The 27,407-nt window shown below is 46.4% G+C and overlaps 1 protein-coding gene and 1 long non-coding RNA gene across 2 annotated transcripts; one reads left to right on the top strand and one right to left on the bottom strand.

Moving 5' to 3' along the window:
• Positions 1–133: 133 nt before the first annotated feature.
• Positions 134–27,407, bottom strand: LOC143291551 (uncharacterized). Its single transcript, XM_076601450.1, has 13 exons — positions 27,367–27,407; positions 25,763–25,774; positions 22,843–23,007; positions 21,813–22,072; positions 18,110–18,316; positions 15,768–15,821; positions 15,212–15,283; positions 12,929–13,000; positions 12,309–12,405; positions 9,820–9,958; positions 6,517–6,801; positions 3,598–3,682; positions 134–2,798 (listed from the first exon to the last, which is right to left on the bottom strand). Exons 1-13 carry the CDS (start codon positions 27,405–27,407, stop codon positions 2,170–2,172), a joined length of 2,118 nt encoding a protein of 705 aa, XP_076457565.1. The 3' UTR covers positions 134–2,169.
• On the top strand, positions 23,968–26,071 carry LOC143291765 (uncharacterized). Its single transcript, XR_013056582.1, has 2 exons — positions 23,968–25,175; positions 25,962–26,071. It is a non-coding gene; the product is annotated as an uncharacterized LOC143291765 (long non-coding RNA).

The raw sequence follows: 27,407 nt of genomic DNA, 5'->3' as shown, positions 1-27,407 counted from the left end.
ATGGAGGATCACATTATACGGAGCGGGAAAAAAAAGCATCCAGAAGATTTTTCTATATACAAGCAAAACTCATGACACCCAGTGACAAAGATGATAGACACACCAGACAAGCTGACTCTTCCGAATGAAGCAATGGTGATACAAAGGAAACTTTATTACTTTTTTCGATACATCCAAAAACACAACAAAAAAATTAGAAATAAATGTTCTTCACTCATACACGCACTAACACCCACTGAAAAATAAAACTGGAATATTGTTCTCTTGATCACTGCCCCAACAAGTCCACCCCTCACACACCTGTACCCAGCCTCTCTGCTGTTCCTCCTAGCAGATGATGACACGCAAAAAACATTTCCTTATTCTAAAGACTCCGGAAGGAATAAAGACAAAATACATCAAACATATACAATGAGCGTGTTGGGGTCAGTGACTCTGATCAGCAAACAAACTTGTATAAGCGTGTTGGGGTCAGTGACTCTGATCAGCAAACAAACTTATACAATAAGCGTGTTGGGGTCAGTGACTCTGATCAGCAAACAAACTTATACAATAAGCGTGTTGGGGTCAGTGACTGATCAGCAAACAAACAAAAAACTTCTGGGGGTCGGAGAACTACTGTTGAAAGCAGTGAACACACAAAGGCATCGCAAGCTGTCGTTGAAGGATACAAAGACCTATGTTTACACATTCCCAACCGGCTTGTCTGTCGTGTAAGCAAACCATCCAGAGATTGGAAAACTGCTGATGTAATCTGAACCTCTGAGAGTACAGTCAATTTACATATTGAACATAAACAACAACAACAAAACATAATACATAGAAAGAAGAAGAAAAAGAAAGAAAGAAAAAGAAGGAAGAAAGAAAGAAATAAGCCAACACACGGTATCTAAACACGTGATACAACAAAGCAAAAGCAGAATGGTGGGACACTTGGTTACAAAGGAAAGGATTATAGTACAATACTTTCATTGTGCGCCAGGTCTCCTCGGGACAAACAGAAAATGAAGAGCTAAAACAGAAGAAAGAAAATACGGTGAGGAATCCAGGGAACAGGGGAGAGCACTGTGGGCGGAGGTGGAGGGCTGAGGATGGGAGGCAAAATACACCCCCCCCCCCCACCCCCCCCCCCACCCCCACCCACCAAAAAAAAAAAAAAAAAAAATCCCGTCAAAAAAAAACGAAAGGAAGGGTAGCGCGAATAGAAAACTTTTGTGCACTTCACCACATCATCCCAACCAAATATTCCACCCAGTCCCAACGAACACGCTTCACCAGAATCAAGTCCCATCATCTTGACAAGTCTTCTTCTTCTTCTGCGTTCACTCGTATGCACACGAGTGGGCTTTTACGTGTATGACCGTTTTTACCCCGCCATGTAGGCAGCCATACTCCGTTTTCGGGGATGTGCATGCTGGGTATGTTCTTGTTTCCATAACCCACCGAACGCTGACATGGATTACAGGATCTTTAACGTGCGCATTTGATCTTCTGCTTGCATATACACACGAAGGGCGTTCAGGCACTAGCAGGTCTGCACATATGTTGACCTGGGAGATCGTAAAAATCTCCACCCTTTACCCACCAGGCGCCGTCACCGTGATTCGAACCCGGGACCCTCAGATTGACAGTCCAACGCTTTAACCACTCGGCTATTGCGCCCGTCCTTGACAAGTCTAACAATGCCCTCAGATACCACCCAAACCTGGAAGAAGAAGAAAAAAAAAAAGGAAGTATTATGTTTTTCTTGTATCTTTAGTCAAAAGCGGGATGGACTTTCCGATATCAAACAATGAACGATCCATATCTCTTCGCCAAGAACAGAGTTGGGAGGGAAAGAAGTGGGGGTGGGGGGTGGTGGTGGGGGTGGGGGGTGGTAGTGGGGACGGGGGTGGGGCAGAGAAATTGCCACAATGTTGATAAACTATGGTTTCTTTCTTTCCCTGCTCTCATACATCTGTCGTCAGCATTCAGTTTTTTCCCCCTCTCCCTCAACACAGAGAAATTCAGGAGGAACGATTCCGCCAGGAGGGACGATCCTGCCAGGAGGGACGGCCCAGCCAAAAAAACTCCTTATCGTGGAATGGAATAAGGCACATTTAACATATTTACAAGCCAGAAAAAAAAGGAATTTGAAAGAAATAATCGAAGCAGCAATACAGAATACATTTACTCGGTCGCCTTGTCTTCCTGTCGGACCAACAGGTGCAGATGCTTGATATGTTTGTCTACATCAACAGGCGGGTCCGTCCCTCCTGGCGGGATCGTCCCTCCTGGCTGGGCCGTCCCTCCTGGCGGGATCGTCCCTCCTGGCAGGATCATCCCTCCTGGCAGGATCGTCCCTCCTGGCGGGATCGTCCCTCCTGGCTGGGCCGTCCCTCCTGGCGGGATCGTCCCTCCTGGCAGGATCATCCCTCCTGGCAGGATCGTCCCTCCTGGCAGGATCGTCCCTCCTGGCGGGATCGTCCCTCCTGGCTGGGCCGTCCCTCCTGGCAGGATCGTCCCTCCTGGCGGAATCGTTCCTCCTGGCGGAATCGTCCCTTCTGGCTGGGCCGTCCCTCCTGGCAGGATCGTCCCTCCTGGCGGAATCGTTCCTCCTGGCGGAATCGTCCCTTCTGGCTGGGCCGTCCCTCCTGGCAGGATAGTCCCTCCTGGCGGAATCGTTCCTCCTGGCGGAATCGTCCCTTCTGGCTGGGCCGTCTCTCCTGGCTGCTGGACTAGTTCTCTCCGCCGTGCAGTCTGCTCCGTCTGAGCCGCCCCTCCACGGTTGACTGTTCCACGCAGATCAGTTTTCCGCCCTGGGTTGTGAAACGTTGGCACAGATACTATCACCAGAAGGACAGAGAGAGAGAGAGAGAGAGAGACAGAGAGAGAGAGAGTAATCCCCCTTTACATAAACGATCGAGACCTGTGCTGAAACCGTTGCGCATGAACATGTTTTTTAAGTGATGGAAATAACCGGGTGGGGGTGGGGTGGGGGTGGGGTGGGGTGGGGTGGGGGAGGGGTAGCTAAAAACGTTTTTGTTCAACGTATTTATGTGAATCAAACTTTAGTCATTTTCATGTTCTGGGGGGGTTTCCACAGGGTTGATAATATCTCTCAGGGATTTCCGACTTTGGTCTGCGTTGGTATACTGACGTTGTCCCCGCTAGTAGTGACAGAGTTGAGATCTGGGTCCCGTCTACTCTTCAAGCACTTCTAAGTCGTCGGGATTTCGCCCTCTTCAACGGTGTTCAAATCGAAGCAACTAAAATTACTGACAGACGCAAAGCATGATCGCTTTTTATGAAGAAAGGGAAATCCTGATGTTTCCCTCCCCAAGACCAAAGAGAAAAAGACGAGATTAGAGCGAAAATACACAGTTTTAATAACTTTCATGACAGGTCAGTCTGTGAATCGTTAACGATTACACATTACAAGAAGAAGAAAAGTAATTGACATTGAAAAATGTGTCACTAGGCTTCGCTTCTTCATCTTGTATGTCATTCCGTCACGCCTCCTTTGCTTCACCACAACTGAGGCTCACTTTTCTTACTTCTTCGTCTTTTCTTTACCGTTCTCTCCATCTTGCTTTCCCTTTTCCTTCTTAGACTTACCCGTCTTCTTTTCGTTTGCCTTTCGTTTGCCTTCCTTTTCCTTCCCACTTTCCGTCTTCTTCCCCTTCTCAGTTCCTGAAAATACCTGGACAACAAACCCCGAACGTATGATGGTGATGAGTATTGATGTTGTTGTTGTCTTGGGTCTTCTTGTTGTAGCGATTTTTATGACTGTAATTGTCATCATTACTATATGTATTGACAGTTGCCACACTGCCGCATTCACTCAACTCGAGCTCTCACAACAGATAGACTCTCACACAACGTTCGCATTCTGACTTCACTCTTACCCAGGGGTAAACAACATGACAAGGTAAAAACACTCCTTACTGATATTTAATAAACCAAAGAAAATTAAACAAATTAAACAATTTTGTCCACAGTTTCCCTTCAGGGATCTTCTTCTTCTGCGTTCACTCGTATGCACACGAGAGGGCTTTTACGTGTATGACCGTTTTTTACCCCGCCATGTAGGCAGCCATACTCCGTTTTCGGAGGTGTGCATGCTGGGTATGTTCTTGTTTCCATAACCCACCGAACGCTGACATGGATTACAGGATCTTTAACGTGCGTATTTGATCTTCTGCTTGCATATACACACGAAGGGGGTTCAGGCACTAGCAGGTCTGCACATATGTTGACCTGGGAGATCGTAAAAATCTCCACCCTTTACCCACCAGGCGCCGTCACCGTGATTCGAACCCGGGACCCTCAGATTGACAGTCCAACGCTTTAACCACTCGGCTATTGCGCCCGTCGCCTTCAGGGATAAATCACACGAAAAGTCCACTCCAGGGAGTCACAACCACCAGTCGTCATTCTCTTACACCACCCCCGCCACAGTTTCCACATCACAAGATTAATAATTTCATTTCTTTACTTTTCATGTCACTTGGTGCTTCCAAACATCTTTCAGTGGGCGATACATCAAACACCTTCGTCCGATAACAGGCGCTGAGGATCCACAACTTCAAATCCAGCTTCCTTACAGCTCAACAGTCCAAACATCAAGACTGAGACTCACATTATCTCTCAAAATGTCAAGTGCCTCTCATGACACTTTCAGACCCCAATGTCTTTTTATTTGGATAAACAGGCCACTCCTGTGACCAGTTCAGCTGTGCGCCCAGAATGGAGTTGCTGAACGTTTGGTGCACTTCACAACACAGCAACTCGTGAACACATATTCACCTCAGCGCCTGAAAGCGCGTGCACCAGGAGACTTTCTCCACAAATCCAGTTCGAATGACTACAGTAACACAGCCACACCATACAGGAAATCTTCCCTTTACAATAAGCAACATTATGACAACCAAACGGGGTGTCATGACAATAGTCTTGGTCTGAGAAACTCAAAAAAATTACCCCTGACGTCAAGTTTTAGTTACTTGACCAAATGAATGTCCCCATACTGATGCATTGATGAGAAAATTGAGTTACTTGACCAAATGAATGTCCCCATACTGATGCATTGATGAGAAAGTTGAGTTACTTGACCAAATGAATGTCCCCATACTGATGCATTGATGAGAAAATTGAGTTACTTGACCAAATAAATGTCCCCATACTGATGCATTGATGAGAAAATTTCGGTGTCCAACAATGAAACAATCAGCATCAAAACTGCAGCCGTGTTTCTGCAAAATGATAATGAAACTGAAGAAAACTATACCGTCCTCTATGGTGTATGCAGAATCTGGACAATTCATTTTGGAGATAAAAGCAAGAAGCAGAATGATTTTTTTTTTTTTGCTTCAGGTCTGTGATATTGTAAAACGCAGGCAAAAGTTTTTGAGTGGGTGTACTTCAAACAGATTTATGTATGATTTATATATCAAAGATAAGTACTGATCACCATTCCTCTCTACTATGCATGTACTATCAAATGAAGTTGGATTAACTCACTCAGTACGGCCAGTCCTCTCTTCTCCTCTACACAGATCCCTCGGATGTCCAGTGGGTGTCAATGACCCAACCTTTAGCTTCCGTCGTCAGAATTGTGGTATTTCTTTGTCAACATTCACCTCTTCAGTGTAAGAGGCTTCCGCTGGTAATATTTTGATGATGGTTATTGGGGTGAAACGCTGTTAACGTCGTCTCTTTCGCCGTTCGTATGGAGAGAGTTAAGCGGCATGTGGGTGGACCAGTTCAGTCTTCCTCTTTCAAAAGTTATGCAGAGTCTAAAAGACCAATGTATTCAACAGTGGTTTGCTGACTTGGACTCCTCTTCCTTTTTTGACATAATTACGGACTCCTTAAAAACGAAATATCATTAGACCACTACTGTAAGATATTGTCTAATAAAAATAGCTCACACACCTGTACGTCTTAGAAAGTTTACGTTGACCAACTGTCTGTTGAGAGAGGTAGAGAAGTAATCATTACACACAATGAAAGAATAGGTTTAAAGGGTTACATTGGGGAATTTCTTTCTATCTATCTATCTATATTTATTTCAGTGTCCTTTAAGTGTCCATAACTGGTCTAAAATTCCACACGTTGTTGATATCAATACTAATGGCCATCCTAGCCATACAAAACTAACAAGTCTTCTGAGAGTGATCGTGAATTCCTGTTGATCTGATGATATTACCAAGACCTGTGTTTCATATTCACTTTTTCCACTGTTGATTCCTTTTTAAAAATCGCTTCAATGGATATTTTTCACGTTTCTGCAATATCTGATTTTCCACTTTCATGTTTGCTGTTTTGATTTTATGTGCATTTTCAAGTTTTCCTGTTGTCCCTGTGGAATTTAAAAGCAAAAAATTCAGGTCTGGTTTTGTCATGTATACCACAACCAACAAAAACAATAAAAACAAAAAACAAACAATAACGACAACGGAAAAGCTGTAGAAGAAGAGGAAATACTGGCAGACTTGTTGAAAGTGAAACAGACTGAAGGAGAAGACAACTCACAATGACAAGTTCAGGGGGTGCTGGTTCTTCTGTCAGGGTTCTCTCCCCTGGCTGCAACGTTCTTCCTGTCAGGGTTGTCCCTTCCGTCTGGGTTGTCTCCCCTGTCAGTATTGTCCCTTCCGTCTGGGTTGTCCCTCCTGTCTGGGTTGTCTCCCCTGTCAGTATTGTCTCTTCTGTCTGGGTTGTCTCCCCTGTCAGTATCGTCTCTTCTGTCTGGGTTGTCCTTTCCATCTGGGTTGTCTCTCCTGACGGGGTTTTCCCTTCTGGCTGCAACGTCTTTCCTGGCTGAAATGTCCCTCTCATTCGAAGTATGTTTTAAGGCAAAAGTCATGCTCAGCCTAAAAGACCAATATATTTTATAGTTGCTCACTGGCATGGACACGAAATATGAAAAAGGTATAGTTAAAAAACAAAATACTGGACCACTATTTTAAGTTACTGCTTGAAAACATGGCTCTCATATTTTCATTTTTTCGAACGTTAAATTGGCAACTGTCTCTTCAGACAGGAAAAGAACTAAGTATTCAGCACAATGAAAGAAGAAGTTTGAACTTGGGTCTCTCTCTCTCTCTCTCTCTCTCTCTCTCTACTCTCTCTCTCTCTCTCTCTATATGTGTGTGTGTGTGTGTGTGTGTGTGTGTGTGTGTGTACCACCACCAAAATACAACAGAACCAATGACAACAACAGCAAAACCACCACCAACAGTCAGTGACAAGAAGAACCAATGACAAAAACAAACAAAAAACAAACAAAAAACCACAAAAAACAAAACAAAAAAACTACCACACTAACAACAAAACTAATGACAACAACAACAACTACAACAACAGAACAAACTACAACAACGACAGCAACAGAACCAGTGACAACAACAACGACAACAACAACAGAACCAGTGACAACAACAACAACAACGACAACAACAGAACCAGTGACAACAACAACAACGACAACAACAACAGAACCAGTGACAACAACAACAACAACGACAACAACAGAACCAGTGACAACAACAACAACAACGACAACAACAGAACCAGTGACAACAACAACAACAGAACCAGTGACAACAACAACAACAGAACCAGTGACAACAACAACAACGACAACAGAACCAGTGACAACAACAACAGAACCAGTGACAACAACAACAACAGAACCAGTGACAACAACAACAGAACCAGTGACAACAACTACAACAACAGAACCAGTGACAGCAACAACAGAACCAATGACAACTACAACAACAGAACCAGTGACAGCAACAACTACAACAACAGAACCAGTGACAACAACAACAACAACAACAGGACCAGTGACAACAACAACAACAGAACCAATGACAACAACAACAACAACAGAACCAATGACAACAACAACAACAACAGAACCAATGACAACAACAACAACATCAACAGAACCAGTGACAGCAACAACGACAACAACAGAACCAGTGACAACAACTACAACAACAGAACCAATGACAACAACTACAACAACAGAACCAGTGACAACAACAACGACAACAACAGAACCAGTGACAACAACAACAACGACAACAACAGGACCAGTGACAACAACTACAACAACAGAACCAATGACAACAACAACTACAACAACAGAACCAGTGACAACAACAACAACGACAACAACAGGACCAGTGACAACAACAACAACAGAACCAGTGACAACAACAACAACAACAGAACCAATGACAACAACTACAACAACAGAACCAGTGACAGCAACTACAACAACAGAACCAGTGACAACAACAACAACATCAACAGAGCCAGTGACAGCAACAACGACAACAACAGAACCAGTGACAGCAACAACGACAACAACAGAACCAGTGACAACAACAACAACATCAACAGAGCCAGTGACAGCAACAACTACAACAACAGAACCAGTGACAGCAACAACGACAACAACAGAACCAATGACAGCAACAACGACAACAACAGAACCAGTGACAACAACTACAACAACAGAACCAATGACAACAACTACAACAACAGAACCAATGACAACAACTACAACAACAGAACCAGTGACAACAACAACGACAACAACAGAACCAGTGACAACAACAACAACAACAACAGAACCAATGACAACAACAACGACAACAACAGAACCAGTGACAACAACAACAACGACAACAACAGGACCAGTGACAACAACAACAACAGAACCAAGGACAACGACAACAGGACCAGTGACAACAACAACAACAACAGAACCAGTGACAACAACAACAACAGAACCAAGGACAACGACAACAGGACCAGTGACAACAACAACAACAACAGAACCAGTGACAACAACAACAACAGAACCAAGGACAACGACAACAACAGAACCAGTGACAACAACTACAACAACAGAACCAATGACAACAACTACAACAACAGAACCAGTGACAACAACAACGACAACAACAGAACCAGTGACAACAACAACAACGACAACAACAGGACCAGTGACAACAACTACAACAACAGAACCAATGACAACAACAACGACAACAACAGAACCAGTGACAACAACAACAACAACAACAGAACCAGTGACAACAACAACAACAGAACCAGTGACAACAACAACAACGACAACAACAGAACCAGTGACAACAACAACAACAGAACCAAGGACAACGACAACAACAGAACCAGTGACAACAACAACAACGACAACAACAGGACCAGTGACAACAACAACAACAGAACCAGTGACAACAACAACAACAGAACCAAGGACAACGACAACAACAGAACCAGTGACAACAACAACAACGACAACAACAGAAACAGTGACAACAACAACAACAACGACAACAACAGAACCAATGACAACAACAACAACAACAACAGAACCAGTGACAACAACAACAACGACAACAACAGAAACAGTGACAACAACAACAACAACGACAACAACAGAACCAGTGACAACAACAACAACAACAACAACAACAGAACCAGTGACAACAACAACGACAACAACAGGACCAGTGACAACAACAACAACGACAACAACAGGACCAGTGACAACAACAACAACAGAACCAAGGACAACGACAACAACAGAACCAGTGACAACAACAACAACGACAACAACAGAACCAGTGACAACAACAACGACAACAACAGAACCAGTGACAACAACAACAACAGAACCAGTGACAACAACAACAACAGAACCAGTGACAACAACAACAACAGAACCAAGGACAACACGAACAGACAAGACGAGGACGGACACCAACACACAGATTGTGCTCAGAGGTTACCCACCTGTCCCATACACACCTCTGCTGCCTCTGTCTCGTGGTACTGCGGGGAGAGAAGAGGTGTCATCAAAATACCATCCTTCTCATTCCTCACCTCTCCCTTCTCTAGTCCTTCTCTTGCTCTCCTCAACCATGGAAGCCGTCTGGTGATCGTGTCATGAAACAGGTACCAACCACCGTCATGATCATCATCACCGTCACTATCGTACTTCATGAGGTCACCATCAATAACAACAACATGCGAACCAATTGTGGGTTTTACAGACGTGTGGTTCGTCCGTCGGGATCGACGAGGACCATCTAGTCATCCTGGGGGTGGGTGGGTTGGGCTCTGTGGGTGCGCAGATGACTGGTCAGGCCAATCCGCGCCCGGAAGGTTCTGACGCAGTGTGGACAGGGGATGGTGGCGGCTGTCGGGGACTTGCTGGCACTGCTTTTCCTGGCCTGTCTGCGTTGCTCTGCTGCAGCGATTCTGTTGGCCTCACAGGATTTGGCGCCTTTGTGGACAGCTGAACGCCACTTTGATCTGTCCATTGCATTCAGCTTCCATGTGTCGTGGCTGATGTTGAAGGCCTTCAGAGAGTGTCTTTGAAGCGCTTCTTTTGGCCTCCATGGGTGCGCTTGCCATGTTGGAGTTCGCCGTACAGCAGTTTCTTGGGGAGCCGGTGGTCTGGCATGCGAACTACATGGCCTGCCCAGCGCAGCTGGGCCTGCATCAAGATGGTGTAGATGCTGGGCAAGTTTGCACGAGTGAGCACCTCTGTGTCAGGTATCTTCTCTTGCCACTTTATGCCGAGAAGTTTTCTAAGGCTGGTGGTGTGGAAGTGGTAACACTGGCAAAGATGGAGGAGGAAGCAGAGACACTGACATGCAGACAAATTGACAGGCAGAGACGATAAGAAGAGTAGATAAAATTTCTTCCAACCGCTGCATCCCCACCATGTCCGTCTGTCCTTTATCTCTTTCATTCTCATTTTCTGATCCGTTTTAGTGGTTGTATTGGCATGTGTGATGGTTATCTAATTCAGATTACCTGCAATGGAGCTAATGCTGAAATCTATGTAAAACTAAGTAACACTACTCTGGGCAAGTACTCAACCACCACCATCGGATACAGGTATGTCGCTTTGTACTGACTTGTGCCTTGTAGAATGGCGTGGAATCCAGTGGCGTTGAACTGCATGCTGACTTGTTGGTGTGGATCTCTTTGTGTGGTATCAGTCTGTTCAGACTGAAGACACTGAGACCACTGTCAGAAGAATTGATCACCGAAGAAAAGGCTGGTTTCAGAAGCGAGAGAACCCCAGCATAATAGATATCTCACCTCTTTGCGGAAAATACAGCCAAAACCAACAGGGTATCTTCCACGAGTTCATTAACTTCAAAACGGCCTTTGCTCGCGTGTAGTATGTTCACAATGAAAAAAATCCATATGGGCCAAACATGAACCAACCCATAACCGTACAGCAAAGCCAGTAATGCAGTTCGTACCCAAGACAAAAGTCGGAGAATGGTTCCACCCTTCGGTCGGGAGTCTGCCAAGGATGCCTATTGTCACCCACCCTGTTTGATATCTACTTGAAGCGAACCATGACTGACGCGCTAGATCCTACCGTTATACTGAACGTCAGACGGCAAACAATTACCAGCCTCAGGTTTGCTCGACAGAACGGCAGAAAGAGTTAAGCAGTAAGAGGTAAGCAGTCAGTATTTAATGTTGGAGAGGTAAGCAGTATCTAATGTGGGAGAGGTAAGCAGTATCTAATGTGGGAGAGGTAAGCAGTCAGTATCTAATGTGGGAGAGGTAAGCAGTCAGTATCTAATGTGGGAGAGGTAAGCAGTATCTAATGTGGGAGAGGTAAGCAGTATCTAATGTGGGAGAGGTAAGCAGTCAGTATCTAATGTGGGAGAGGTAAGAAGTATCTAATGTGGGAGAGGTAAGCAGTAAGTATCTAATGTGGGAGAGGTAAGCAGTATCTGATGTGGGAGAGGTAAGCAGTATCTGATGTGGGAGAGGTAAGCAGTCAGTATCTAATTTAGGAGAGGTAAGCAGTATCTAATGTGGGAGAGGTAAGTTGTATCTAATGTAGGAGAGGTAAGCAGTATCTAATGTGGGAGAGGTAAGCAGTATCTAATGTGGGAGAGGTAAGCAGTCAGTATCTAATGTGGGAGAGGTAAGCAGTATCTAATGTGGGAGAGGTAAGCAGTATCTAATGTGGGAGAGGTAAGCAGTCAGTATCTAATGGGGGAGAGGTAAGCAGTATCTAATGGGGGAGAGGTAAGCAGTATCTAATGGGGGAGAGGTAAGCAGTATCTAATGTGGGAGAGGTAAGCAGTCAGTATCTAATGTGGGAGAGGTAAGCAGTCAGTATCTAATGTGGGAGAGGTAAGCAGTCAGTATCTAATGTGGGAGAGGTAAGCAGTCAGTATCTAATGTGGGAGAGGTAAGCAGTATCTCTTTACAGCATCGTGCCCTCAGGTTCTGACACTCACCTGGAGCAGCAGACACAGATGACGACGACGACGGCAATGAGAAACAGTGCCACAAGTGCCAGGACCAATGCCCACGTGGCTAAGCAGATTGCCTTTTCTGCACATCAAATAAATATACACGCAAAAGAGCGAACAATTTATTCACGTGAACGGCTTATTGAAGGAACGAACATACCACTACACAGAGCAACAAGCACAGAAGACTAATACTCAATACAGCAGCAAGTTACAACTCAACTGATTACAATGTGGTAAAACCTTTACACTACCTAAACAATATGATACAATACGATACAATATAAACCGATTCGAATCGATGCGATACATTATGATGCTGTGGAACACAACGCAACATTGCACAATATAATCAGTACAGTATAGTACAGTACAGTACAATACAGTACAGTACAGTACAGTGTAGTACAGTGTAGTACAGTACAGTACAGTGCAGTGCAGTGCAGTGCAGTACAGTGCAGTACAGTGCAGTACAGTACAGTGCAGTGCAGTGCAGTGCAGTACAGTACAGTACAGTACAGTACAGTGCAGTGCAGTGCAGTACAGTGCAGTACAGTTAAAGACAGGACACAAGAAACTAATCAAGACAAGGTGTTGTCATTTACCTATGTGGCGTGCCATATCTGGGTCATTTTCCTCTGGAAAATGAGGCAACGGCGTTGTTGTCCAGCTTTCATCTGTAAAAAAAATATATATCAAAACACCTTAAGATTAAACAAAACAATACAATACAATAGACAGGCATACACCAGTCTCCCGGACACTATGGAGACACACTGCGGGTGGTGGTGATGGCTGTGGCTGAACAGCCCAATATATTTGTATTCGTATTTGTATTTGTATTTCTTTTTATCACAACAGATTTTTCTGCGTGAAATTCCGGCTGCTCTCCCCAGGGAGAGCGCGTCGCTACACAACATCGCCACCCATTTTTTTTGTATTTTTTCCTGCATGCAGTTTTATTTTGTTTTTCCTATCGAAGTGGATTTTTCTACAGAATTTTGCCAGGAACAACCTTTTTTGTTGCCGTGGGTTCTTTTACGTGCGCTAAGTGCATGCTGCACATGGGACCTCGGTTTATCGTCTCATCCAAATGACTAGAGCCCAGACCACCACTCAAGTTCTAGTGGAGGGGGAGAAAATATCGGCGGCTGAGCCGCGATTCGAACCAGCGCGCTCAGATTCTCTCGCTTCCAAGGCGGACGCGTTACCTCTAGGCCATCACTCCTCATATGGGAGTGACAGTGTACCACGCTGCGTACAGGCGAGGTCTGTGTGTCTGTAGTGCACTCCTGCTGAACTGTTCCGCAGCGTTGAGAGAATTGTGTATCCATATCGGAGTTCTGTGCTCATTTCTCATTTCAAAATGTGTCAGTTGCTTGGTCGTACATATATCTTTGCGTGGAAAAATAGCTGTGTGTACGGTCTGTATCCCACATCATCCACGCCCACACACAACAGTGTGACAGCAGCACAGCACAGCACAGGGCAGCACAGGGCAGGACAGGACAGGGCAGCACAGGACAGGACAGGACAGGGCAGAACAGGACCACACAGGACAGGACAGGACAGGACAGGGCAGAACAGGACAGCACAGGACAGGACAGGACAGGACAGGACAGCACAGCACAAGACAGGCCAGGGCAGGACAGCACAGCACAGCACAGGACAACACAGGGCAGGACAGGACAGGGCAGCACAGCACAGCACAGCACAGCACGGGACAGGACAGGACAGGACAGGGCAGCACAGCACAGCACAGCGCAGCACAGCACGGGACAGGACAGGACAGGGCAGCACAGCACAGCACAGCACAGCACAGCACAGCACAGCACGGGACAGGACAGGGCAGCACAGCACAGCACAGCACGGGACAGGACAGGACAGGACAGGGCAGCACAGCACAGCACGGGACAGGACAGGACAGGGCAGCACAGCACAGCACAGCACGGGACAGCACAGCACAGCACGGGACAGGACAGGACAGGACAGGACAGGACAGGACAGGACAGGGCAGGGCAGGGCAGGGCAGGGCAGGGCAGGGCAGCACAGCACAGCACAGCACGGGACAGGACAGGACAGGGCAGCACAGCACAGCACAGCATGGCTCAGGACAGGACAGGACAGGACAGGGCAGCACAGCACAGCACGGGACAGCACAGCACAGCACGGGACAGGACAGGACAGGACAGGACAGGACAGGACAGGACAGGACAGCACAGCACAGCACAGCGCGGGACAGGACAGGACAGGACAGGGCAGCACAGCACAGGACAGGGCAGGACAGCACAGGACAGGACAGGGCAGGACAGGGCAGGACAGCACAGGGCAGGACAGGGCAGGACAGGACAGCACAGCGCAGGACAGGACAGGACAGGACAGGACAGGACAGGACAGGGCAGGACAGCACGCGACAGGACAGGGCAGGGCAGCACAGCACAGGACAGGACAGGGCAGCACAGCACAGCACAGCACAGCACAGCACAGGACAGGACAGGGCAGCACAGCACAGCACAGCACAGCACAGGACAGGACAGGGCAGAACAGCACGGGACAGGACAGGACAGCACAGCACAGGACAGGACAGGGCAGCACAGCACGGGACAGGACAGGACACGACGGCAGGACAGGACAGGACAGGTCAGGTCAAGACAGGGCAGGACAGGACAACACAGCACAGCACAGCACAACACAGCACAGCACAGCACAGCTCAGCACGGGACAGGACAGGGCAGCACAGCACAGGGCAGCACGGGACAGGACACGACAGGGCAGGACAGCACAGCACAGCACAGCACAGCACAGCACAGCACAAGACAGGACAGGACAGTACAGGACAGGACAGGACAGGACAGGACAAGACAAGACAAGGAATGTGTGACATTTACCCATGTGGCTTGCCCCACCAGGATCATCTTCCTCTGTGAAGTCAGGCAATGGCGTTGTTGTCAGGTTTTCAACTGTCAAAATACAAAACAAAATACTATAAAATAAAACAAAATACAACACAAACACAATACAAGACAATACAATAGAATACAATACAAGACAATACAATACAAGACAATACAAGACAATACAATGCAGTACAATACAGTGCAAATGGAGTCTCGCTGTGGGTGGTGAGTGAATCAGCAATGGGTGTGGCTGAAGAAACCAATGCCGGATTGGCAATCCCTCCAACACTGCGCACAGGTGAAGTGTGACGCTGGTCTATCTTTCTGCAGTGCACTGCTGTACTACAATACAGTCCGATACAACACCTTGCAGGGCAACGCAACACTACGTAACGCAGTACAATGTTATACCACACCACAATGTAATACTGCCATACGCACTACATGTAAGTAGAGTACAGTACAGTAATGAAGAGAACAGTACAGCACAGTACAGGACAGGACAAGACAAGGTATGTGTGTTTTTCACCCGTGTGGCGTGTCATACCTGGATCATCTTCCTCTGTGGTGTCAGGCAATGGCGTTGTTGTCCGGCTTTCATCTGCCAAAGTCATAACAAAATACCATGATACAATACAATGCAATACAATACTGTACAATACAACGAAATACAATCTCATGTAATACAATGCAATACTGTACAATACAGTGCAGCACGATATAATTCAATACAGTACAATGCAATACGATACAATTCAATGCAATACAACATATAGGCATCCACCTTCTCTGGAGACTTATGAGTCGCACCCCGGGTGGCTATTGATACAGCGATGGGTGTGGCTGGGCAGGCCAATACTACAGTGACAGTCCCTCCCTGCGCACAGGTGAAGTCTCACGCCGTCTGTCTGTCTGGCTTTGGAGGTCTTTCTCCTCAGCCTCTTTGCCACGGAACTCTGGGCAAGCGTCTCTTCGACACTGGAGAGGCCTTTTCACACCGTTGTCCCCCTTGTCGGTCGTTCTTAGGCTACAGCTTCCCAGATGTTCGGGTCACCATTCAAGGCCTTCATGTCTCTCTTGCGGACACTTACACTGCGCAGTCAGGGTCTGCAAATGGGATGCTCTTCTTGTACCAGTTCTCCCTAAAGGAGATCCTTGGAGATCCGGCCTCGCTATGTGATCGAGCCAGCGCGTGAGTCTCTGTTGTAGCAGGGTGTGCATGCTGGGGGTTGCAGCTCTCTGCCGGGATGTGCCTGAGGCAGTGCATGTGGAAGCCGTTAAACTTTTCTTCCTGTCGGGCAAGCAGGATCCAGAACTCACAGCCGTTCGGGAGGGTGCCTGTAATGTAAACCCTGTAGACCTGGATCTTGATGTGCTCAGTGTTTCCTGTCTGTCCACACTCTCGTTGTCAGTCTGGACACAGCCGCCTTGCCGATACACTTGTTTAGCTTGGTGTCAAGATGACCTGAGCCTGGGATCGTCGAGCCCAGGTACACAAAGTCATGGACAACATCCAGTTCAGGATGAGAGATGTTGGGTGTGGTGTCCCCACCCTGCCCCACAACCTGAGTGTTTTCGTCACACTGACGGTCAGTCCACAGTCTCGGCAAGCCTGGCTGAAGCTGCCTCCTGAGCTGCTGAAGGTCTTCAGCTGAGTGGGCGGTGGCTGCTGCGTCGGCTGCCAAGAGGACGTTCTGTTGGCATTACAGATGTAGTCTGGACTTTGATGTAAGTCTGGGGATGTCGAACAGCCCCCTGCCTGACTTATGTACAGGAGTGATGGCCTAGAGGTAACGTGTCCGCCTAGGAAGCGAGAGAATCTGAGCGCGCTGGTTCGAATCACGGCTCAGCCGTCCATATTTTCTCCCCCTCCACTAGACTTTGAGTGGTGGTCTGGACGCTAGTCATTCGGATGAGACGATAAACCGAGGTCCCATGTGCAGCATGCACTTAGCGCACGTAAAAGAACCCACGGCAACAAAAGGGTTGTTCCTGGCAAAATTCTGTAGAAAAATCCACTTCGACAGGAAAAAACAAATAAAACTGCACGCAGGAAAAAATACAAAAAATTGGGTGGCGCTGTAGTGTAGCGACATGCTCTCCCTGGGGAGAGCAGCCGGAATTTCACGCAGAGAAATCTGTTGTGATAAAAAGAAATACAAATACAAATACGAATACAAGGATCTCTTGCTGGTAAGTCCCAAGTACAAGCCTGAAGGGTTCTCTGAATGACGTGCAATACACTGTCGTAGTGTGAACGAGAAATCCAAGCTCAGATGTCCTTTTCCATAAAGGAAGAAGTGGAGGAAGCGTCACAAATCAGTCTTGGTTGAACTTTAAACCTTTAACTCACTCAGTACGGCCAGTCCTCTCTTCTCCTCTACACAGACCCCTCGGATGTCCAGTGGGTGTCTCAATGACCCAACCTTTAGCTTCCGTCGTCAGAATTGTGGTATTCTTTGTCAACATTCACCTCTTCAATATAAGAGCCTTCCGCTTGCAATATTTTGATGATGGTAATTGGGGTGAAACGCTGTTAACGTCTTCTCTTTCGCCGTTCGTATGGAGAGAGTTAAAGCTGTTTTGCTCCTGGAAAGCGGAGTATGACTGCCTACATGGCGGGGTAAAAACGGTCATACACGTAAAAACCCACTCGTGTACATTCGAGTGAACGTGGGAGTTGCAACCCACGAACGCAGAAGCAGCAGCAGCTCCTGGGATGGGGGTGGATGGTCATTAAATGTTCGCATTAGCCATTTTGTTTCTCCCAAATGGGTGATAAACTCCAACGCCAAACGACAACCATAATCACACACACACACACACACACACACAAGAAACAGGATGACAGAAATAGACACAGAGGCAGAAACAGGGACAGAAACTTACTGCTATACACGAGGTCGCACGGCCGGATATCAGCGTGCATAGAGGGCACCACCTGGCAGACATATTTCCCGCCCACTTTGTCAAGGGCAGGGGGCGCTGTGAACGTCAGACGGTGTGAGACGACCTTGTCGAACTGAACGCCCTTGCTGCTCTGACAAATCATCCTGTCCTCGTGTTCCGGTAACCAGTTGCACATCAGCTTGGTTTCTGTTACAGAGATTGATCAGTTGATCAGAAAGATGTCTGTGACAGAGATTGATCAGTTGATCAGAAAGATGTCTGTGACAGATTGATCAGTTGATCAGAAAGATGTATGTGACAAAGATTGATCAGTTGATCAGAAAGATGTCTGTGACAGAGATTGATCATTTGATCAGAAAGATGTCTGACAGATTGATGATTTGATCAGAAAGATGCCTGTGACAGAGAGTGATCAGTTGATCAGAAAGATGTATGTGACAAAGATTGATCAGTTGATCAGAAAGATGTCTGTGACAGAGATTGATCATTTGATCAGAAAGATGTCTGACAGATTGATGATTTGATCAGAAAGATGCCTGTGACAGAGAGTGATCAGTTGATCAGAAAGATGTCTGACAGTGATCAGTTGATCAGAAAGATGTATGTGACAGAGAGTGATCAGTTGATCAGAAAGATGTCTGTGACAGAGTGATCAGTTGATCAGAAAGATGTCTGTGACAGAGAGTGATCAGTTGATCAGAAAGATGTCTGTGACAGTGATCGGTTGATCAGAAAGATGTCTGTGACATATTGATCAGTTGATCAGAAAGATGTCTGTGACAGTGATCAGTTGATCAGAAAGATGTATGTGACAGTGATCAGTTGATCAGAAAGATGTATGTGACAGAGATTGATCAGTTGATCAGAAAGATGTATGTGACAGAGATTGATCAGTTGATCAGAAAGATGTCTGTGACAGAGTGATCAGTTGATCAGAAAGATGTATGTGACAGAGTGATCAGTTGATCAGAAAGATGTATGTGACAGAGATTGATCAGTTGATCAGAAAGATGTCTGTGACAGATTGATCAGTTGATCAGAAAGATGTCTGTGACAGAGTGATCAGTTGATCAGAAAGATGTATGTGACAGAGATTGATCAGTTGATCAGAAAGATGTCTGTGACAGAGTGATCAGTTGATCAGAAAGATGTCTGTGACAGATTGATCAGTTGATCAGAAAGATGTCTGACAGTGATCAGTTGATCAGAAAGATGTCTGTGACAGAGAGTGATCAGTTGATCAGAAAGATGTCTGACAGAGAGTGATCAGTTGATCAGAAAGATGTCTGTGACAGAGTGATCAGTTGATCAGAAAGATGTCTGTGACAGATTGATCAGATGATTAGAAAGATCTCTGTGACAGATTGATCAGTTGATCAGAAAGATGTCTGTGACAGAGTGATCAGTTGATCAGAAAGATGTATGTGACAGAGTGATCAGATGATCAGAAAGATCTGTGACAGATTGATCAGTTGATCAGAAAGATATCTGTGACAGAGAGTGATCAGTTGATCAGAAAGATGTATGTGACAGAGTGATCAGTTGATCAGAAAGATGTCTGTAACAGATTGATCAGTTGATCAGAAAGATGTCTGTGACAGAGAGTGATCAGCTGATCAGAAAGATGTATGTGACAGAGTGATCAGTTGATCAGAAAGATGTCTGTAACAGATTGATCAGTTGATCAGAAAGATGTCTGTGACAGAGAGTGATCAGCTGATCAGAAAGATGTATGTGACAGAGTGATCAGCTGATCAGAAAGATGTATGTGACAGAGTGATCAGTTGATCAGAAAGATGTCTGTGACAGATTGATCAGTTGATCAGAAAGATGTCTGTGACAGAGAGTGATCACAAAGATGTATGTCACAGAGATTGATCAGACAGATGTATGTCACAGAGATTGATCAGACAGATGTATGTCACAGAGATTGATCAGAAAGATGTCTGTCACAGAGATTGATCAGACAGATGTATGTCAGAGATTGATCAGACAGATGTCTGTCACAGAGATTGATCAGACAGATGTATGTCAGAGATTGATCAGACAGATGTATGTCAGAGATTGATCAGACAGATGTATGTCACAGATTGATCAGACAGATGTATGTCATAGAGATTGATCAGACAGATGTATGTCACAGAGATTGATCAGACAGATGTATGTCAGAGATTGATCAGAAAGATGTCTGTCACAGATTGATCAGACAGATGTATGTCAGAGATTGATCAGACAGATGTATGTCAGAGATTGATCAGACAGATGTATGTCAGAGATTGATCAGACAGATGTATGTCATAGAGATTGATCAGACAGATGTATGTCACAGATTGATCAGACAGATGTATGTCAGAGATTGATCAGACAGATGTATGTCATAGAGATTGATCAGACAGATGTATGTCACAGAGATTGATCAGACAGATGTATGTCACAGAGATTGATCAGACAGATGTATGTCACAGAGATTGATCAGACAGATGTATGTCATAGAGATTGATCAGACAGATGTATGTCACAGAGATTGATCAGACAGATGTATGTCACAGAGATTGATCAGACAGATGTTTGTCACAGAGATTGATCAGACAGATGTCTGTGACAGAGATTGATCAGACAGATGTATGTCAGAGATTGATCAGACAGATGTATGTCAGAGATTGATCAGACAGATGTCTGTCACAGAGATTGATCAGACAGATGTATGTCACAGAGATTGATCAGACAGATGTATGTCACAGAGATTGATCAGACAGATGTATGTCACAGAGATTGATCAGACAGATGTATGTCACAGAGATTGATCAGACAGATGTATGTCATAGAGATTGATTAGAAAGTTGTCTGTCACAGAGATCGATTAGTATAGTATCTGTAAAAGTGGTAAAATCGGAAAGCTTTCTTTGTCAATGACTGATCAAGGAATTAGTTACCAGAAACCTGTCATTTGATTCAATGACTGATCTGTCGTGGATTTATCAAACAGTTCTCTGTGACCAGGACCAGTCAGAAAGAAATCTGTGAAAGTGACTGACAGAGGTTGTCTATGACTGGTAATCATTATGGAAAAGTATTTTTTACAGCGATTTTCCATTAAGTTATGTGTCAAGCCGTGAAAATAACCAGAAAGATGTCTGTGACGGTGATAAGAAAAACGTCAGTGATCTGAAAGATGTCTGTGACAGTGATTCAAAACTGGAGTGGTGGCGTTGTGGTAGCGCACCAGCCTAGGGAGCGAGAGAATCTGAGGGTTTGGGTTCGATTCCAACACACGCCGGTATACGCTAGTATTTTCTTCCCTTGCAATAGACCACTGATGATGTTCTGGACGCTAGTCATTCGGATGAGACGATTAACTGAGGTCCTGTGTGCTGTAGTTAAAGAACTCATGGCAACGAAAGTGTTGTCCCAGGCAAAATTATGTTGAAAAATCCTCTTTGATAGGAAAACACACTTGTAGGCAGTAAAAAAAAAAAAATAAAACGGGTTGAGCTGCACTCTAGCGATGCGCTGTCCCTGGGGAGAGCAGCTCGAATTTCACACAGAGAATTCTGTTGTGGCAAAATGTAATACAATACAATACAATACAATACAATACAATACAATCTGTCTGTGGCGGTGATCAGGAAGGTGTCTATGTTCACGTCCCTCACCCTCTCCCTCACTCCCGTCTCTCACTGACCTGACTCTGCACCAAGGTCAGGATGGTAGAACTTGATGTTGAAGTCTTCCTGGGTCTTGGAGATGTCCCTGCCGAAATCACAGGTGACAGAAGTCTCATACGACGTGGTCTTCGCGGTGCAGGTGTTAGCACCATCTGTGCCACCGATGGTCATCATCATCATCATCACCACCAGCAGTATCAGCGGTTTGTGTGAAGACACTGCACTCCACATCTCCATTATCTGCGTCCTGCCCTGCTGTTCTTTGGGGATATCTTCGCTGAAACCACGTCACAGGGAACCAGGAAGCGTACATTTAAGCAACAGCAGCAACAACAACAACAGCAACAACATGCGCAACAACAACAAAAACGAAATGAAGGATATCAACAGCTGATCTCCGTAACAGACAAAATAATAGTAATGACAACAACAACGATAATAATAATGCATTTGGTACGCCCAGTCTAATGAAACAAAAGCCCCGGGCGTTTACAATAAAAAATGAAATGACGCGTGCATACCAAAACCACACCAATATACCCGCACGCACAGATCATCCCGTTCCAACTCCATCCCACAAACCCACACCCATTCCACACAAGATGCAGACACACACACGCGCGCACACACGCTCATCCCGATCGTTCAAGGCATATGAACATGTGTACGTTTAAAAATAGTAAAAAAAACAACAGAAGTGAAAAAAGCATAAAATGTATTGTCACACACTCCAGAAATCTGGGCAAGCCCAAAAGTCAGGAGACGTGGACTTTTAGGGTCGACACCGCGCAACACACACTCCCAAGAAGGACGCAGAAATCCGTGTACGATTTTACAACTTTTATTCACACAATCACATATGGGTACAGGACCTACTTCCTAAGAAACGAAAGAAAAACGAACAAAACACATACACACTCGCACATTCACTGCACAACCGGCAACGTTCATTTAACTCATCTGTCACTCGTTGACGGACTGAAAAATCCCTGCTCTAGGCTGAGAGTCGAACGCTAACTACAATCTCTCCCTCGACGTCCAGCTCACCCGCAGAGCACCCCACCAGATGAGTCCGGGAGGTCGCGGCAAGCAGGGCAGGCTGCGGTCGAAGGTCGACGCCGAGGGACGATCTGGATCCCCAGGGTGCGACCCCAGGGTTTCGTGTCAGCGCTCGGCTCCTCAGGTGGAAGACCCCGAGGGGCGACCTCGGAGCTGGGACAGCAGAGCGGTCGATTTGCCGCTACTTGACAAACAAGCAAGCTGGGGACGGGGATAACCCCCTGTCAGTACCAGTCCATAACCGCATAACCCTATGCGCGTTGGGCGACCTAAGAAGCCACAGGTTGTGCTCTCATCCAACAAGCACTCTAAGGCAAAATAATGAACAACCACTGTCATACACCAATCACCCGACAACGTGCATGCCTGGAAGTGAGGGGTCCGGAACCTGCCAGGGTACCGGCCGTCGCCCTACTTATACGGTGGCACAGGTCAACCCAAGACTCGAACCCCAAACCTTGTGCCGCGCATCCTGAAGCACGCTCCCACAGCGCTACGCTGCCAGAATCGAAGGCCCAATCAAGGTAACCTCCCTTGCACAAGCAGACATGTTGGAACAGAACATTCAAAAAGGAAAAATTATAGCGTCAGCGCATGGCTGCCAAAGCCATTCGGATCACAAGCAGAGCAATTAAAGTGAACAAATCAATACACAAATTCTTCCAGTGCTCGGTCCATACAGGGAGAGAACTCAGTAACCTATTATTGCCACAATAGCTTACACGGAAAACATTATCTTCTGACACGCTGCTACCAGTGGCCACTTACGCAGGTTTAAGAGTCTATCGAAACAGTGTTTCCCCCAACGTCTCCCTCACATTCCCGATACTAACATCAGCTTGTAAGCTTTACATATCCAACGTACACTCTGTCGAACAAATTACGGAGATTATACTATTCCCTCACACTTCCTCACAAGTGTATTAATATAAAAAACCCGTAACTCACGGAATGATAATTATAACACTGGACCGTTACACGACAGTCTGTAACATCAGGTAATCGTAACAGTTTCATAAAGTGACCCCAGCCACTGTCCAACCCACAGACCTCCCAAAAGTGGAAAAGACAACTAAAGACACTCGAAACAGTTACCGCCTGATACAAGGTTACCTCACGACAGCTTGTGATGGGCGAAGGTGGTGACTTGGGTGGGACCTTCAGCCGGGCACTGCAGCCTCTGCTCACCGGCTTGCTAAAGATCAGGCAGAGGTTCTGGCTGGCCAAGAATTCCTCTCCATCAGCCTTCCGGGCCTCTGCCACAAGGTCCGCCCTCTCTGACGTCTCAGAGTCAAGTCACACCGAATCACAGTCAGCTGCAGCCAGGTAACCGGCAGGTGAGCGCGAGTTCTGCACTTGGCACGCTAACCGGCCAAAACACACATTGCACGCACTGCACTGCAGTTGCAGTCATGCCAATGTGACAAGAGCCCTCTCGCTCCTACAGAGCGGTGTGAGCGGTGTGTGCACGTGCTGCACAACTCTTACACAGGTAAAACGAGTGTGCAGACACACGCTTTTACCAAACCAAGAACATGTCAGAAAACATGATCTAGAGAAACTGGGATTCGAACTCCCAACCATCGGAACTAACACCACTTTCACCGGCCACTGAGCCATACTAAATCGCTCGCACTTCCGCCTATACTTCCGCAGCAACGAAAGGTTGGGCTGATCCGTGACATGTATCTTTAACGTGTGTGAGCTCCTAGCTTCGTGTGTGCGTGCTCTCTCTCTCTCACGTAAAAAAACCCAACAAAAACAAAACAAAACAAAACAAAAAAACAAAAACAAAACACACACACGCACTATCTCTCTCTCACTCCTCTTTTCTTTCACATTATCATACTTTGTTTTGTATGTCATTTATTTTTCTATACCTTTATTCATCTATATCCTTTTCATTCTACTATCTGAATTTAGCAGTTCATTCATTTTAATTACTTATCTATTTATTTTTGGATCTTATTTTACTTCATTTTCTTTTTGTTTCCCCTCACGGCTTGACTGAACGCATTGGGTTACGCTGCTGGTCAGGCATCAGCTTAGCAGATGCTTCGCAGCGAATAAGGGCTTTCCGAACGCAGTGACGCCTCCTTGAGCAACTGAACTGAACTGAGCTGAACTGAAGCGAAGCGAAACGAGCTCCAAACTGCACGCACCAGGAAAACGCGCCACAGAAAACTATTCATAATCATTGTGGTGAGATCGTATCGACTTTTCTGAGAAATGTCGACCTCTTTTCCCACTGTGCTGCACAATAGCTCTACACAGGGGTTGTTTTTGAGGAAAGGAATGACTTGGCTCGCGGTTCAGATATGGTGGGTTTTTTTGTGGATGTTGTTTTATTCTATTTTTTGTTCTTTTTTTTTTTATAGACACTGTGACCGAACTGGTTAAGTGTTGGGCCCCTGATCCAGTGTTCACCAGTGATCAGGGTTCGAGGCCCCGTTTCGGCATGGTGTTGTGTCCCTTGTGAAAGGGACTTTACTCCCGGTTTTCCTCACTCCGCCCCGGTGTTAATGGGTACCTGACTTCGGTTGGAGAAGGTTTAAACAACGGAAGGAGAGGACTGGGCCCCTGCCTTCCTATGCCGAGCCCTGGACACAGTGGGCATGAATTCACTGCCCTGACAGCTGTAAAGTCCAAACACCAAAACACGTATACATGTAATGAAGGCTGCTGGCTGGGGCCAAAGAACAGCGCCCAATTCACTAACGAGACAACTTTACTGAAGGACAACTGTATTACGTTACAGTATCAATCTATTTCGTTACAGTATCAATCTGTTGTCGAATCAGGCCCAATAAATAGGTGTACGGTTTGTTGGCGAGTCGCCATATGTCGCACATACAAACATTTGCCGGCAAAGACTCTAAATCACAACAAACACATGACACCGACCTACCTGTAGAATATCCTGGTGCGCAACTGTCCAATCGCTATTTGCAGCTATCTAAAAATAGCAGTTGATTGTGTCTGAGTGTTGGCGCGCGAAGGCTTTTGCGTGTGTGTGTGTGTGTGTGTGTGTGTGTGTGTGTGCGTGTGTGGCTGTCTGCCTGAATGCACGTTGACTGTGTGATTATGTCAATGAGATTACGTTTCAGGGTGAAGGCTGGAGTACACCCGGTGTAACAGCTTCAAACTACCCCCTGGCTGCATTTTACACCAGGGCCACTCTGGGCCAGCCTCGGATTACCTCTGGGGTCAAGACAGAACCCACCCCAAACCGCACCCCGCTCCCCTCTCGGTTGGAAGTGACCTCCAGTCTCCAGGTTTCATCAAGCGTTGGTGGGGGTAGGGGGTGGAGGTGGTGGTCCTTGAATAGCCTGTACTAAAGCTCCCCCCCCCCCCACACCACTGCAGTGTAACCAGAGTGATGAAAGGGGGTAGGTATTTGTATTTATATTTCTTTTTATCACAACAGATTTCTCTGTGTGAAATTTGGGCTGCTCTCCCCAGGGAGAGCGCGTCGCTATACTACAGCGCCACCCCCCCTTTTTTTTCCTGCGTGCAGTTTCATTTGTTTTTCCTATCAAAGTGGATTTTTCTACAGAATTTGGCCAGGAACAACCCTTTTGTTGCCGTGGGTTCTTTTACGTGCGCTAAGTGCATGCTGCACACGGGACCTCGGTTTATCGTCTCATCCGAATGACTAGCGTCCAGACCACCACTCAAGGTCTAGTGGAGGGGGAGAAAATATGGGCGGCTGAGCCGTGATTCGAAGCAGCGCGCTCAGATTCTCTCTTGCTTCCTAGGCGGACGCGTTACCTCTAGGCCATCACTCCACTGTACTACACAGCCTGTACTAAAGCTCCTCCCCAACTGCAGTGTGACCAGAGTGATGAAAGGGGGTATGTATGGTCCTACTTTAACAGCCTGTACTGAACTCCCCACTGCAGTGTGACCAGAGTGATGAAAGGGGGGTAGGTATGGTCCTACTTTAACAGCCTGTACTGAACTCCCCACTGCAGTGTGACCAGAGTGATGAAAGGGGGTAGGTATGGTCCTACTTTAACAGCCTGTACTGAACTCCCCACTGCAGTGTGACCAGATAGATGAAAGGGGGTAGGTATGGTCCTACTTTAACAGCCTGTACTGAACTCCCCACTGCAGTGTGACCAGATAGATGAAAGGGGGTAGGTATGGTCCTACTTTAACAGCCTGTACTGAACTCCCCACTGCAGTGTGACCAGATAGATGAAAGGGGGTAGGTATGGTCCTACTTTAACAGCCTGTACTGAACTCCCCACTGCAGTGTGGCCAGAGTGATGAAAGGGGGGTAGGTATGGTCCTACTTTAACAGCCTGTACTGAACTCCCCACTGCAGTGTGACCAGAGTGATGAAAGGGGGGTAGGTATGGTCCTACTTTAACAGCCTGTACTGAACTCCCCACTGCAGTGTGACCAGAGTGATGAAAGGGGGTAGGTATGGTCCTACTTTAACAGCCTGTACTGAACTCCCCACTGCAGTGTGGCCAGAGTGATGAAAGGGGGTAGGTATGGTCCTACTTTAACAGCCTGTACTGAACTCCCCACTGCAGTGTGGCCAT

The sequence above is a fragment of the Babylonia areolata genome, chromosome 17 (genome assembly GCF_041734735.1).
Source record: "Babylonia areolata isolate BAREFJ2019XMU chromosome 17, ASM4173473v1, whole genome shotgun sequence".
NCBI classification, from domain to species: domain Eukaryota; kingdom Metazoa; phylum Mollusca; class Gastropoda; order Neogastropoda; family Buccinidae; genus Babylonia; species Babylonia areolata.
Note: the sequence above shows the minus strand (reverse complement) of the source record. Positions and strands in the feature narration are given on the sequence as shown.

Bases quoted from the DNA above. Each gene is read 5' to 3' on its own strand.
- LOC143291551 (XM_076601450.1), bottom strand. From the start codon at position 27,407: ATGGCCACACTGCAGTGGGGAGTTCAGTACAGGCTGTTAAA. The intron at 15,822-18,109 runs GTAAGTTTCTGT...TGACTTTGGCAG, and splicing joins GTGCGACCTCGTGTATAGCA to ATGAAAGCCGGACAACAACG. The intron at 6,802-9,819 runs GTGGGTAACCTC...GGGACATTTCAG, and splicing joins CAGAGGTGTGTATGGGACAG to CCAGGAAAGACGTTGCAGCC.